This window comes from Pseudonaja textilis, chromosome 13 (genome assembly GCF_049901715.1).
Source record: "Pseudonaja textilis isolate UNSWEBS1 chromosome 13, rPseTex1.2, whole genome shotgun sequence".
In the NCBI taxonomy this organism is placed as follows: Eukaryota; Metazoa; Chordata; class Lepidosauria; order Squamata; family Elapidae; genus Pseudonaja; species Pseudonaja textilis.
The window spans coordinates 12,200,308-12,215,795 of NC_142002.1; the positions used below are offsets into that span (position 1 = coordinate 12,200,308).

The 15,488-nt window shown below is 46.2% G+C and overlaps 1 protein-coding gene across 1 annotated transcript in view; it reads right to left on the reverse strand.

Annotated features, from left to right (window-relative positions):
* ADAMTSL3 (ADAMTS like 3) overlaps nt 1-5,748 on the reverse strand; it is a 191,411-nt gene extending 185,663 nt beyond the window's left edge. Inside the window, 2 exon segments of the mRNA XM_087941393.1 lie at nt 908-998; nt 5,547-5,748. Coding sequence (XP_087797519.1) covers nt 908-988 — 81 coding nt within the window. The 5' untranslated portion in view covers nt 989-998; nt 5,547-5,748.
* Nucleotides 5,749-15,488: the final 9,740 nt, after the last annotated feature.

The following is a 15,488-nucleotide window of genomic DNA, read 5'->3' on the forward strand; positions in this document are numbered from 1 at the left end:
ATCTTAGTAGCACATGGCGATTTCTGTGGCCTTTGCCTCTTCTGCTTCCCGGGGGCCTCCCTCCATAGACATAATAGCATTAAATATATTTCATGTGGTTTTCCATAGTCATAATAATCAGTTGTTGTGATGTCTGTCTCATATTCTCAAAGTAACTCACTTTTAGAATTTATTTGTTTATTTAAAAGATCTGTATGGCCACCCATCTTAAACATAATTCTGGATGGCTTATAACAACAATCAAACCCAGGCCCTATAAAATCATAAACCATAAAACCAAAACACATCCGGCTGCACTTGCAAGTTAGAAATAAAATCATCACTCTTGTGGTTAAAATGTTGTCCATTTCCATGCTTTTTAATAAAATAAAATGTACTTAAATAAAAGTTTATTTATTTACTTAATTACCTAATTAACTTATTTAATTACTTAATTAATTTGCTTAATTAAAATTGCTAAAATAAAATGCAATTGACTTCCAAAACTGCTTTTTCAAGAGGCAACTGGACTTTCTGGTTTTTTCTTTTGAAGGCATTTCGCTTCTCATCCAAAAAGCTTCTTCAGCTCTGACTGAATCCTTCCATTCCCCACAATCCAGTCCCAGCTGAAGAAGCTTCTTGGATGAGAAGCGAAATGCCTTCAAAAAACCCAGAAAGTCCAATTGCCTCCTGAAAAAAAGCACATTTGGAACAGCCACGACCTGATGGATGACTGAGAACCCCCACATACAATTTGTATTTTCGTTCTTTCTGATATTTTTTTTTTAAATACATTTTTGAGAGTCCCAGGCTTAATTGTACCTGAGTCGGCACTGCAAACCATCTCTCTGGCCCTTGGCCCAGAGTTTTGACCATGATGCTATACTAACTTTGCCTCATCTGATTCATGATCATCGCTCTCGCTTACCTGCAGACGGACGCAGAGGGTGAGGGCAGCGGTCCAGAGGAACTTCCAAAGCTGTCTGGTGGTGCTGTTGGCCTTGGCCATCTTCTCGGACCTTTAAAAGAGCAGAAAATGACTTTTTTTGGAGCTTGGAATGTGCTGTTCTTCTCAAATGCCCCCTGCCAGAAATGGAATGACTAAAGCAAACTGGGTAAGCAGTCCAAACCAATCCCTGGAAGCGGCACAGCCTAAACAGTGGAGGTTTGTCCTAGCCAGGAATACAGACTCACCGAGGCACAAAATGCATCCAGCACAAAGAGTGAGGGACTTTCAATTAGGGCAGGAGGACCCCTGGCTTCCCACCCCCTCCCCCATGCTCCTTCTGCCAATTTATCAAGGCAGAGGGACCTTCTCCATCCCCGGTGGCAGCCAAAATGAAATCGAACCTGCTCCGCTATTTCAACACTGCTTTGCTTTGCTTCCTGACAAAAGAGGCAAAGAAGGCCAGAACTTTTGAGCAGCCTTTGCCAAAACATCCAAGCCATGTTGGAAAAAACAACAGCTCTCGCTAACTCTGCAGAAAGGAGGGGAGAGCACGGATTGTTTTGTGGATTAGAAACAGAGAATCCTTCACTGGGGTTTTTTGTTTTTTGTTTTTGTCTAAAGGGCATAGTGAAATTGCCTTTCTTGCCGTGCCAAAGCAAATTCTTTTGTTAAAAGCTGCAGAGAGTTACGCACACAGACCCACCAACTGCTGGTTTTACCTCCCTTTCTATGAGAAACATTTTTCCCCACCCAAAACCTTAATTTGCAAGAAGTTTCCGATTTTAGCCAAACCGGCTGGCAAGGCTCCCTCTTCATAATGTTTGGGGGGTGCGGGCGGTGTTTGGCAGCGTGGCTCAAAGATGAAGAGAACACGGGCAGCACCAGCACCAGTTTCCCTCCATCGAGCTCTCTCTTGTGCTTCTTCTCTCCCGTCCACGTGCCCGGCGTGGCTGCCTGTCTTGCCGTGGCAGCACTCCAAAAGGTGCTTGAATGATGGAGAGACTAACTGTACTTTTGGAGCGCCACGTCTGAGAGCCACTTATTTAAGAGAAATTTAACTTCAGGGATTGGAGCTACCTGAAAAAAGTTGGAGAGGAGCTTGGTTCCCAGAGACTTGACTCATTTAGGAGATGTACAGCTAATCCTTGACTTACAATGGTTCAAAATTACAATGGCACACCGAAAAAAAGACTTAGGAGTGTTTTTCACACCTACAACCTTGCAGCATCCCCAGGGTCTCAAAATTCAGGTACCTGGCAGCAAGAAACCATAGTTTTGGCTCAATTAGTGTGTGTGTGTGTGTGTGTGTGCGTGTGTGTGTGTGTGTATATATATATGTATATATATATACACATATACATATAATATACATATACATATATATATTGCAGCCGTCATTTTCCTATTTACAATCTTACCAACGGCCTTCATGGTCCTGTCATATTGCTGGAGATTTTGGGAGGTTGAAATCCAACACAAGTCTATTCCAAAGGTCAGCAGACGGAGGCAGGCAGGCATTATTTGTGCTTTCTCTTTCTCTCTGTGCCCCTAAACACACAGGGTATCAATGTGGTAATATCCTGGAAGACCAAGGCCTTCCTGGCTTATCTATATTACTAAGTTGTGCAATCCTCTGAATTCAGTTCAAAGAGGTGTTTCAGAACACAAGGGCTGCTCTAATGAGGGGCACAGAGGTGTTACAAAACGACAACCGCACCGAAAAAAAGTCATTTATGATAGATTTTCACACTTATATCATGTTTACCTCACATAATTCCAATTTGGAGCAGTCCACATCAAATATAGCCCACACCCCACCCCAAAAATTCATGGCATAGTTATCATTTTTTTTTAGAAAGAAACATGAAAATAGTTTACTATAGACTGGCTCTGGGTAATGTACACCTTCCCTGTTCAGCTCTGGAAATATCTCTCTCATCCAGATTTAAACTAGGCCCAACCCTGTTTGGCTTCTCAGCTCAACCAAGATCAAACAGACAGAAGTTCAACTTGAAAACAAAGCTGCCATCGCCTATATCAACATCAAGTAACCGTGACCAAGACAGAAGGCTTAATAGCTCCTCAGTCCTCTTTTTTGTAAGATTTAATACTTTCCCTGCGATAAAGCCTTCTTCCAAAATATCTTCCCTCCACACCGCTTAAACCCCTGAGCAAAAAATGCATACATAAATAAAAGGCATCGGAGTGGCTAAGTTGTAGATCAAAGCCAGTCAGAGATGGTATCAAATCTTTCCTTGGAAGCCAACGATTCGCTTAAGCTATCTCACAGGACTGTTGTGAAGAGCAAAAAGGAGGAACGTCCTAATTGTAAGAGGACGATGTAACAGAGATAATCTTGAGGAAAGAATGCAGCAACAAAAACATCACCTTGGCTTGGAAAGCAAGGAGAGGGGGTGAGGAAGAAACTCAAAATCGATCCACCTTGACTGTCTCAACGGGATGCCATAGAGAAGATCTGTTAGCTTTTCAAGATTCTGGTATTTATACCCTATTAAAAAGTGCAGTTCCAGAAATTCTCATCATGTGCACATTAACCCAATTCATGTAGTTTGTGGTTCTCGGCTTGAGTTTACTCAATGCACTTAACCAGATCTGTTAAAAACCTACCACAGGCTATGCTTATTTAGTTTTAATCTTGGCCTTTTATTAAAATGACTTGGCAGGTTTTAAGTATCAAGCTTATACATTTTGTTTATCCTTCAGTCATTTTTTTGCAAAGCCAGAAACAGTTAATCTTAACTGTACACATTCCAATCCAGAACACCGATTAATATGTGCATTGTGGAAACACAGCCCATGTGTGCCACCTTGTGCAAAATAAGTACAGCTCCTCGTTCCAGAGATATCACTTTAAGGAAACTTTAAGTCAAAAGTATGAGAATTAGATTTTGATTAAAGAAACTGCCAAATTTATCCCTCAGCCAATTTGGTTTGGTCAAGAGCCACGCTGCTAAGAATCGCAGTTTCAGACTTTTTTTAAAAAAAAAAAAACTGTTCCTGCATTGAGATACTTACATGTATGTTACCCAAAGTAGTACTATGAAATTTGATTGGATTTCCAAATAAGGATTTAGAAATCGTGTCCAAGTAACGTTTAAGTCTGCAATGCCACTGGAACGTTGTTCTCTTGCATTTCTCCCATACAAAGTCCCTGTGTCACAGCAGGGATTAAGCCAACAAAGGTCACACCACTGACTTTGAAATGGGATAGGAGGCAAAAATGCCTGTGATGTACGTTACATAATGCAGAAGGGCAGGCAGACTATGGTGGATGACATTAAGCTCCCGCTGCCCTTTAGCCGCCTTATGACAAAAGCCACAATCCGTGGTTTGCAATCTGCCACTGTTGAGTTCGTCCAACATGCAAAGCTGAACGAACCTAGCAATCCACCTTACACATTAGTGGCACGTTATGATCTCAGCCAGCCTCTATGAACAGCCTGGAAGCCTTTTGCTAAGTATATTTTGACTGGCTGTCCTTTTTCAACAGGCAGCTGTATGCACATCCTGCTGTGTTCCAGGGGTTCAAGGATGTTGCTCCAGCTCCCCTTCCTGGAAGGTCCCCCCACCCAAGGCCATCACTCTGCTAAACCACTAATTCCCACAACACCGTCAACTTACTTACTCAGACTGTATTACTATTCTTCTTCTCATCCCTCCTAGTACCTCTCTCTTCCCACTTAGGACTACAACCGTGTTGCTTGTATCTTCACGATTTATATTGTTTTATTTGTTTCCTAGTATGGTTTGATTGCTTATTAGTAACCTATGACTATCACTAAGTGTTGTATCTTATGATCCTTGATAAATATATTTTTATTTTTTCTTCTATGTACACTGAGAGCATTTGCACCAAAGACAAATTCCTTGTGTGTCCAATCACACTTGGCCAATAAAGAATTCTATTCTATTCTATTCTGTTCTATTCTATTCTATTCTATTCTATTCTATTCTACTCTACTCTACTCTACTCTACTCTACCCTAATTTCCATTCCTGTTCTGTTCTACTCTATTCTACTCTAATTCCTATTCCTATTCCTGTTCTATTCCTGTTCCATCCTATCCTATCCTACCCTATCCTATTCTTTTTTCAATTTATTGGCATAACCACCGTGTGAAACAGGTAAGTAATGGTGGTTTTCTCCAGCACACTAGACTGACATGTGGCTGGATGGCTGGCTTAGTCAGCAGCTCCAGGCACTGTGCAAACCCAAGCCGTTGGTTTCCCTCGGTTCATCGAGGATGAAATGCAACTCCCAAAAAACAGTTCAGGGGGTGGGATGTCACCCAATGGGTTTCCATGGCTAAAGTGAAAAGGCGAGCCTGGCTTTTCCCAGCCCTGCCCCTCACCCCGCTCTTTCTTCAGACTTCGAGAGAACGGCACTCTCCACATGCTCAGAGGCTCCGTCACCACCACACAGAAGGAGGTTAAGAGAGCCCTCAACATCTCAGGGTGGCGTCCACTCCCCGCCCCCGCCTGCCCATACCCCCAAGGCCAAAGCGGGCGAGAAGAGGAGCGAAGGAAGGCGGCGCCCCTCCTGCCTCGCCCCGTCCCTTTTTTTTTTGGGGGGGGGGATGTCTCTGCCAGCCACCCACCTCGCGCGACGGCGCTTCTCCTGGGGCGCCTCCTCAGCGGGAAGGGCGAAAAGCGCTCCTCTCGGTCCAAAGCCAGTCCCGGGACGTCGCCCGCAGGCTTGCAGAAGGCAGCTGGCAAGCGCACAAGTGCCCGCCCTTCCAAGCGAGCAGGCGGGACGGCTAGGGCTCGCTTGCCCGCCCGTCGGCCCGCCTGCCTGCCTGCCTGCCTTCCAGGCTGCAGCCCACCGCCCAGGCGAGGTCTTGGGAAGTCAAGACACCCCCTCCCCAGCCCAGCCCCCCCCCCCGTCTCCGCCTCTCCGCCCGGGGTGGGAGCCGCGCGCTCCAAGAACACGCGTGGAAAGCGCCGCCGCCACCGCCGGCTGCTAGCCAAGCCGTGCAACCGAGCGCGCCCGAGCCCCTCTCCTCCTCCTCCTCCTCCCGCGTCCCGCCAGCAGCAGCCTTCTCGCCCCTGGAATCCCCGGGTCTGAGCCAGCGGCCGTCCGCAGCTCGCTTGGGAATGCGGGGAAAGCAGGGAGGAGGTGTTGACACGCGTCTGCTCCCCGGGGGAACGTGGGAAAGAGGTGGGTGAGTGCGTGGGTGGGAACTCCACTTGACGCCGCCCTTATATCCCCAGCCAGAAACTGCCTCGGGAGACCCGGGCGGATTTTGCGCGAGCCGAAGCCAACGCGGAGGTTAAATGGACCGACTGGGACATGAAAGGAGGCGAAAAAAGATGGGGAGGGGGGGATTCCCAGAGGGGATTCCCATCAGCCCCACCCCTCGACCCCAACGGAGTTAGTTCAGCGATGCTGCCCCCCCCCCCACTTAATGATGGTTAAGTGTGGTCCTGTGGACAGAGCAGTGCTTCTGCGCCCTATCCCCCACCCAGAGTGTCTGCTCCTGTTTTCAGACCACCGTGGTTTCCTGATTTAGTCAGTCACAGATACAGATCAGTGGTGGGATTCAATTTTTTGTACTACTGGTTCTGTGGGCGTGTCTTGGTGGGCGTGGCGTGGCTTGGTGGGCGTGGCTTGGTTGGCCATGGCAGGGGAAGGATGCTGCAAAATCTCCATTCCCTCCCCACCCCAGTAACCTGCTTTCCAGCTCCATTCTCCTGTGCAGGGCAACAAATGGAGTCCCAGCCAATCAGCTGGGACTCAGGAGGTAGAGAATAGAGGGGGGCGGGGCCAGTCAGAGGTGGGATTTGCCGGTCCTCTGACCTTCTCAAAATTTCCTCTACGGTTCTCCAGAACTGGTCAGAACCTGCTGAATATACCACCTCTGATACAGATTAGTTGAAAGGGGACCTTGTAGGTCATCTAGTCCAACCCCTCACCCAAGCAGGAGACCCTACACCATTTCTGACGAATGGCAGTCCAGTCTCTTCTTGAAGGCCTCCAGGGCTGAAGCTCCCACAACTTGGATTAATGCCCTGATCTTCTGCATGGTCAGAGAAGCTACAGGTAGCCCTAATTTACAACAGTTCATTTAGTGACCATTCAAAGTTACAACGGCACTGGAAAAAAAAGTGACTAAATGACCATTTTTCACACTGATGATAGTTGCAGCATCTCTCTGGTCACGGATTCGGATGCTTGGCAACTGACTCATACTTATGACGGTTGCAGTGCCCTGCCCGGGGTGGCATGATCCCCTTTTGTGACCTTCTGACAAGCAAAGTCAATAGAGGGAAGCCAAGTTCATTTAATGACTGCGTCACTAATTTAACAATGACGGTGATTCGCTTAACAAATGTGGCAAGAAAGGTCGTAAAATGGGACAAAACCCCCTTGACCCATTTCTCACTTAGCAACCTAAATTCTGGGCTCAATTGTGGTCATATGTCAAGGAGTAACTGGACTTCACCACCGGAGGAGCCAAGAGGGCTCTCAATTTCTCAGCCTCGTGTCCACCCTAAACTGGCGAAGGCAAGCAAGGAGAAGAATGAAAGGAGGACGGGTTCAATATGAAGTGCTAACCTGCATGTGGGAATCGGACCACTTGCTAGTATCACAGAAAAGGTTTGTCTGTTTTTTAAAAAAAAATTAAATATTTTATTAAACAAAACAATTAAAAATATTGAACATGGTGAAGTCGGTTTGACGTGATTTTGGGTCAATATCATATATATATATATATATATATATATATATATATATATATATATATATATATATATATATATATACACACACACACACACACACACACACACACACATATATATACACAGTTCAAAAAAAATAGAGGGAACACAAAAATAAGACATCCTAGATCTGAATGAATGAAATATTCTTATTAAATACTTTGTTCATTACATAGTTGAATCTGCTGACAACAAAATTTCACAAAAATTATCAATGGAAATCAAATTTAGCAACCCATGGAGGTCTGGATTTGGAGTTACATTCAAAACTAAAGTGGAAAAAAACACTACAGGATGATCCAACTGTGATGTAATGTCCTTAAAACAAGTCAAAATGCAGCTCAATAGTGTGTGTGGCCTCCACGTGCCTGTATGACCTCCCTACAACGCCTGGGCATGCTCCTGATGAGGTGGTGGATGGTCTCCTGAGGGATCTCCTCCCACACCTGGACTAAAGCATCCCCCAACTCCTGGACAGTCTGTGGTGCAATGTGGCGTTGGTGAATGGAGCGAGACATGATGTCCCGGATGTGCTCAATTGGATTCAGGTCTGGGGAACGGGCGGGCTAGTCCATAGCATCAATGCCTTCATCTTGCAGGAACTGCTGACACACTCCAGCCGCATGAGGTCTAGCATTGTCTTGCATTAGGAGGAACCCAGGGCCAACCGCACCAGCATATGGTCTCACAAGGGGTCTGAGGATCTCATCTCGGTACCTAATGGCAGTCAGGCTGACTCTAGCAAGCACATGGAGGGCTGTGCGGCCCCCTAAAGAAATGCCACCCCATACCATTACTGACCCACTGCCAAACCGGTCATGCTGGAGGATGTTGCAGGCAGCAGAACGTTCTCCACGGCGTCTCCTGATCCTGTCATGTCTGTCACATGTGCTCAGCATGAACCTGCTTTCATCTGTGAAGAGCACAGGGCGCCAGTGGCGAATTTGCCAATCTTAATGTTCTCTGGCAAATGCCAAACGCCCTGCACAGTGTTGAGCTGTAAGCACAACCCCCACCTGTGGACATTGGACCCTCACTCATACTGCCCTCATGGAGTCTGTTTTTGACCGTTTGAGCAGCTACATGCACATTTGTGGCCTGCTGGAGATCATTTTGCAGGGCTCTGGCAGTGCTCCTCCTGTCCCTCCTTGCACAAAGGCAGAGGTAGCAGTCCTGATGCTGGGTTGTTGCCCTCCTACGCCTCTTCCACGTCTCCTGATGTACTGGCCTGTCTCCTGGTAGCGCCTCCATGCTCTGGACACTACGCTGACAGACACAGCAAGCCTTCTTGGCACAGCTTGCATTGATGTGCCATCCTGGATGAGCTGCACTACCTGAGCCACTTGTGTGGGTTGTAGACTCCGTTTCATGCTACCACTAGAGTGAAAGCACCACCATCATTCAAAAGTAATCAAACCATCAGCCAGAAAGCATAGGAACTGAGAAGTGGTCTGTGGTCACCACCTGCCGAACCACTCCTTTATTGGGGATGTCTTGCTACCTGCCTCTGCTTCCCACCTGTTGTCTATTCCATTTGCACAACAGCATGTGAAATTGATTGTCAATCAGTGTTGCTACCTAAGTGGACAGTTTGATTTCACAGAAGTGTGATTGACTTGGAGTTACACTGTGTTGTTTAAGGGTTCCCTTTATTTTTTTTTGAGCAGTGTATGTTTTCCTATAAACAATTATTCAACTATATACATATATACATTTCTTCGTTCATATAATACATTTCTAACATCATCTTCTTTTCATCTCATCCAATTATATACCTTTTCAACAACTCTTTTCCCAACTTAAGACCTTCCTCTCTGCTCCCACCAATGATAGAATTTATCCCAAATTATGTAGTATGCCAATTCATCTTTGTTTTTCATTTCTAGAGTTAACTTGTCCATTTCAGCGCATATTAAGATTTTGTTTATTTTTTCTTCACTTGATATAATTGTCTCTTTCCAGTTCTGGGCAAATGTTATCCTTGCTGCAGTAATAATATGTATAATCAAATAAAACCCACCTTTCTTTCTTTCTTTCTTTTTGACATAATTCCTAATAGAAAGCATTCTGATAGGTGATCTACTTTAAGACCCAACATTTCCCCCAGCCGCTATCCCGTCCTAAGCCAATACTCCTGCGCTGAGAAGGTTTGTCTTTAACAACTCAAGTGGACCATTTTCCAGCGTGTTCACGAGTTCATTCCCACGCTCGCTCAACAGGCCCTTTTGCACCCTTTTGTGTATCCCTTTTTGGCTGGTGGGTGCTTCCATTTCTATTTATCTCACACTTCCTGACGGTCTGAGTGGGATCCACCTTTTGCTCACCTGGGGAGCCGATTCCAGTTAGAAATCATTCCCCTCTCTTAACTTACCTCTCACGGACTTCAAAGAAAGAAAGGGAGAATGATAAATTTGACGCCTTAAAGAAAAAAGGGCTGAACAAAAACCCCTCACGTGTGAATGCACACAGCCTCTCTCGAAGGTTTCCAGGAATATCCTTCAACAAATAATACAAATTTTGAATGACTTAGGTAATATCACGGGAGGTGGGCTGGGGGAGCAGGTGCCAACTGCTAATCTAGCTTTCTGGCTAGATTCATTTCCTCGTCTGCAATATTAATCCAGCTTTTCCTCTGGGGACTGAAAGCGAGTCCATGCACTCCTTTGGCCAATTTCCCCACCACCACCCCCTTAGGTTCGCTAGCTGGACCACAGCTCCCAAACATCCCCCGTTGTTTGTAGCCCATGGCCATTTAATATTATTGCGCGGGGGGGGGGGGAGAAGGGAAACAAACCAGGAACTCCTGCTGTTTCCGAAAAGCTAGAAGCTAAAATCCAACCCAGCCGTATCATCACCCGCCTTCCCTCTTCCCTCCACTTCTTACCTGTCTTCCCGGAGGGTTGTCTCTAGGGGGAGGACGACCCACCGTGCTTTCCTCTCTATTGCATCCAAGAAAATCCCACAAACAGAATAAAGCTGGAAGGAACCTTGGAGGTCTTCTAGTCCAGCCCCGCTGCTCAAGCAGGAGACGCTACACCGCGTTTCGGACAAGTGGCTGTCCAGTCTCTTCTTAAAAACCCCCAGTGATGGAGCCCCAGCGGAAAAGTTGCCAGCCTGCCAGCCGCTCACAAATATCACGAGAAACTCCGCTTAGCCAAAGGCGTTTAGGTGCCTTCCCACATTTTCTAAACTTTGCTTTTCTAGCCTCTTACTCCACCCGTTTGCCAGTAGCATTCTCGCTCTTTCTCTCTCTCTCCCACTCCCTCTCTCTCTCTCTAGCCAAGGAAAGCGTGGCGCGGCTACGAGATCAGCCGACCGCGACAATATCTAATTGGTCCGCCGCCGCCGCCGCCGAGGCTTAAAATACGCATCTCGAAACCACAAATCCAGGAAAGCGCTCTGAAGGAATTTAGCTGGCTCCGGATTGCAACTCGGCTATCGTTGGAGAAGGAGCGCCTCCTAGTGGAATGACTAGGTACTCGCGTGGGGGAGAAGGTTCGTCCCTTATGCCGACACCTGGGCTCACCTCGAGCTACCAATAAATGGAAATATGATGTAACTCAGGGTTGAAACGAAGGGTCCTTGGTGCTCTCTGAGGAGCAAACCCCATTCCCCTCTTTTCCATTTCATGTATTCATAACCATGTTTATACTTATACCTGTTACCTAATAATCGCTTGACAAAATAAATAAAATAAATAAAAATAAAAATTTTCAGGAAATTAATTACAATTAAAGATGTTTCACTTCTCAACCAAGAAGCTTCTTCAGAGCTGGAGAAGCTTCTTGGATGAGTAGCGAAACGTCTTCAAAGCAAACCCAGAAAGTCTAATTGCCATTTTAAAAAAGCATCATTGGAACAACCATGACCTGGAGGACCGAGAATCTCCATAGACAATTAAAATTAAACTTGCTAGAACTCCTACAACACACAAAACCACAAGCTAGCCAAATATTAAACATACACACAAGGCAGGGGGTGGGATTGATGCAGACTATTAGGAAATGGTTTCATAAGGCATGCAAAAGAAAAATTGCATTAATCCATTTTGAGTAAACCATGGTGAGTATCTTTTGTAAATATTCAGGACGCATGAAACCCCATTGTAAGTTTCCCATATCTGCACTACACGCCTGCAAAATTCCTACTTGGCCTGTAGATGGCAGCCCAGAGATCAAACATTCTCACTGCTGCCCTCTAGTGATGATCTGAAGGTTTGCAGCAGAGGTGGTATTCAGCAGGTACTGACCAGTTCTGGAGTTTGAGTAGTTCAGAGAACCAGCAAATACCACCTCTGACTGGCCCAGCCCCCATCTCTTCTCTGCCTCCCGAGTCCCAGCTGATTGGCTGGGTCTCCTTTTGTTGCCCTGCACAGGAGAATGGAGCTGGAAAGCAGGTTAGTGGGGTGGGGAGGGAATGGGTTTTTGCAGTAACCTTCCCTTGCTATGCCCACCAAGCCACACCATGCCCACCAAGCTACGCCCACAGAACTGGTAGTAAAAAAAACTTCGAATCCCACCACCGGTAAGGGCCATGTTGCAAAAAAAAAAAATGCAGTTCATTGTTAAAAACCATAGCTTAGCATGTGTGTGTGTTTTTAGACCCATTGCTAAAGGCTAGGATCTGGGGTGCTTTTCCTCCAAACTGAAGAGGACTTAACTTCTAAAGAAAGAAACAGAGTTTCCAGAATGTGAAAAGAAGCTGGAAGATTATGGCACGTCTCTTAGAACTGCCCCACTGGTTTTTCAAAGCACGGTTGTTAGCCAGCTGTCGCTGTTGTTCCCTCTGGCATCCAGAGCTAAAAGAAAAGAACACCACGGAGCCACCACGCATCACCCTTCAGACTGCAGAATGCCTCCTCTGTCCACGCAGTCCTAGTCAGCAGTAAATCCGGCTCTTTAGCAGCCAGTTTAATGATTAAGTCCCGAGGCCATGAAGCGCAGTGGCCAAGACAAGGGAGATGCCCACGCAAAGCCAAGCCCAGCCTTTGAAGGCAGCAGGTGCAAAACGCCTGGCAGACCACCGAAAATAATAGGGAATGGAAGCCTAATTATGTTCTTCCTTCCCAAAGGTTAAATTTAAAAGAAAAAGAAGGCAGCTGGTCTTTAAAAGCTAATGCTGGTGGGCACCTTTTTTTTTTTTTTTTGCTTTTAGCAATGGGCAGGAAGTTATTGAGTGACACAAAGGAAGGTGCACCGCCCACTTGTGTCTCGAACACTGCTGCATAAATATGCCGAGAACAATCTTTATTTTGCAACGTAGGGCCGTTCCACAGGCTTTGCATCGGAGAGCTTGCCTTCCTACAAGCTGGGCAGGATGATTGCTAAACTGGATTTATTATTCACCGCGATTATTTATTTATTTGTCATACATGTACAAGATAACAAGTATATTATAGTTGAATGGATCCCATACCTCGGTTCTAGTTTACATGAAAGCTGGAACATGACCACTGAAGTAAACGCGAGGATAGAGAAAGCTCGTGCAGCAGTCTTCAAAATGAAAAAGTCTTCTGCAATAAGCCTAAGATTGAAAATCAGGCTTGTCAGAGGTTACATGGAGTTGGAATGGAGAGTTGGTCTCTGACAGGAAGCCACTTGAAGAGACTAGAAGCATTTGGAATGTGGATTGACAGGCAGCTGTTACGTATAAGCTGGGTTGACAAAATCAGAAATGAGGAGGTGAGAAGCCACCTGGGAAAGCCAAGGGAAACCATCAAAACCATAAAAAAGCGAAAGTTAGAATATTTCGGACATGGGATGTGACACCCGGAAAAATACGGCTTACTTCACTTAATCTTCCAGGGAAAGATTGAAGGCAAATGAGTCCAGGCGGAAGAAGAACAGCATGGCTTCAAAATCTAAAGGGACCAGTTTGGACAAAACTCAGTGGCACTTTTTCATGCGGCTGTTGATAAAAATAGGATCGCCAACGTCTGATGATGGATATGGCACAAGAAGATGATTATTTTTTTCCCTAGCAAGCCTAGAGTAACCCAATTCATCTGGCCAGCTGGAAAACACAGGCCGTCTTGATTTACAAGCATTCATTTAGTGACTGTTGAAAGTCACAATGACTCTGAAAAAGATGAGTTGCATCCAGTCCTCGTGCTTTGTGACTGCCGTGGCATCCCTGTGGTCATGTGAGCAATCCCCAAATTGATTTGGCAACCAGCATGTATTTAGAACAGCTGCAGCAAACTGGGGTCATGTGGTTGCTATTTATGACCTTCCCAGCCAGCTTCCAACAAGCAGTCAATGTGGGAGTTGGATTTGCTTAATGACTACATGATCCACTTAACAATTTCCCTGATTCACTTAACAACCAGGACAAAGAGAAAAAAAGACCGTAAAATCTGGTGCAACTCTCTTAACACCCACTTATCTCAGCAATGGAAATTTCGGTCCCAATTATCACAAGTTGATACCAATAAAGGAATATTTGTAGCTCAGGGTTGAAATGGGGGATCCTTGGTGGTCTCTGAGCTTGGTTATTTTCTTGCAGACGCTTCATTACCCAAACTAGGTAACATCATCAGTGCTAGAAGGAAGTGGGGTGTGTGGAGTGGAGGAGGATTGTGGGGTTCTTGGTGCTCTCCGAACTTGCTTATTTTCTTGCAGATGTTTCATTACACAACTAGGTAACATCATCAGTGCTAGTAAGGAGTGTTGTTTGCTGTCAGTTTATATTCTGGTGTCTTGCCTGTCTGTGTAGGTGGAGGGCAGTCTTAGAGATTATTTGGTTGGGCTGTTTACTGATGGCTCTTTGGCATAGCCTATGCCAAAAAGACAACCAACCAGCCCAAAAGAGAGCAAAAAGGCTCCAGCGTGGAATCAGCAACCAGGAATCACTAACTCCACCAGGAATCAGCAACCTCATCAGCCTAGATTAACTCCAAGGTCAACTTCAGAGCAGCAATCAAGTAATCAATACCCCAGTCCAGAAACTGCCGAAGAGCCATCAGTAAACAGCAAACATCACTCCTTACCAGCATTCAAAGGTGGTATTCAGCAGATTCTGACCAGTTCTAGAGAACCGGTAGCAGAAATTTTGAGTAGTTTGGAGAACCAGCAAATACCACCTCTGAAATGGCCCTGCCTCCATCTATTCTCTGCCTCCTGAGTCTCAGCTGATCAGCTGGGTCTTCTTTGGTTGCCCTGCACAGGAGAACACAGCTGGAAAGCAGGTTAGTGGGGTGGGGAGGGAATGGAGATTTTTACAGTATCTTGCCATGCCCACCAAGCCACGCCCATAGAACCGGTAGTAAAAATTTTGAATCCCACCACTGCTAGCACTGATGATGTTACCTAGTTTGGGTAACGAAAGGTCTGCAAGAAAACAACCAAGCTCGGACAGCACCGAAGACCCCTGGTGTCCTAAAATGAGGACCCCAACTAAATACACCCCTCCAACTCAGTGGTCCTCATGCCTCAAGTCCGTTCTTCTCCGGGCTCGGTTTTTCCAGCCATTTAACCCAAGAAGCATCAGCGTAGCTAGGGCGTTTACGCGGGCTCATCCCAGCCGATCAGTTACATCCTGGAGAGTTTGCAACCTTGGGACGATCTCTACCTGCATCCCCTTTCCTTTTAGTCCTGCGGGCCATTTTGATGCCGGCATCTTTTCTTTTCTTTTTTAATGAATGACCAGGTGAGAGTGCAGCCGAGCCCGCCTCCCCTTGGAGGGGGGGGAGGATTGGAGGGGGCTCGGCTTCTTTTTGTGTGCGGTGGTTAAAAGAGGCGCGGTGCGTCCCAGCCTCGAGACCCCGTGGGACACCTGGCAAGCTTGACCATGGGTGGGAGGAAAAGGGCCGGAGCCGG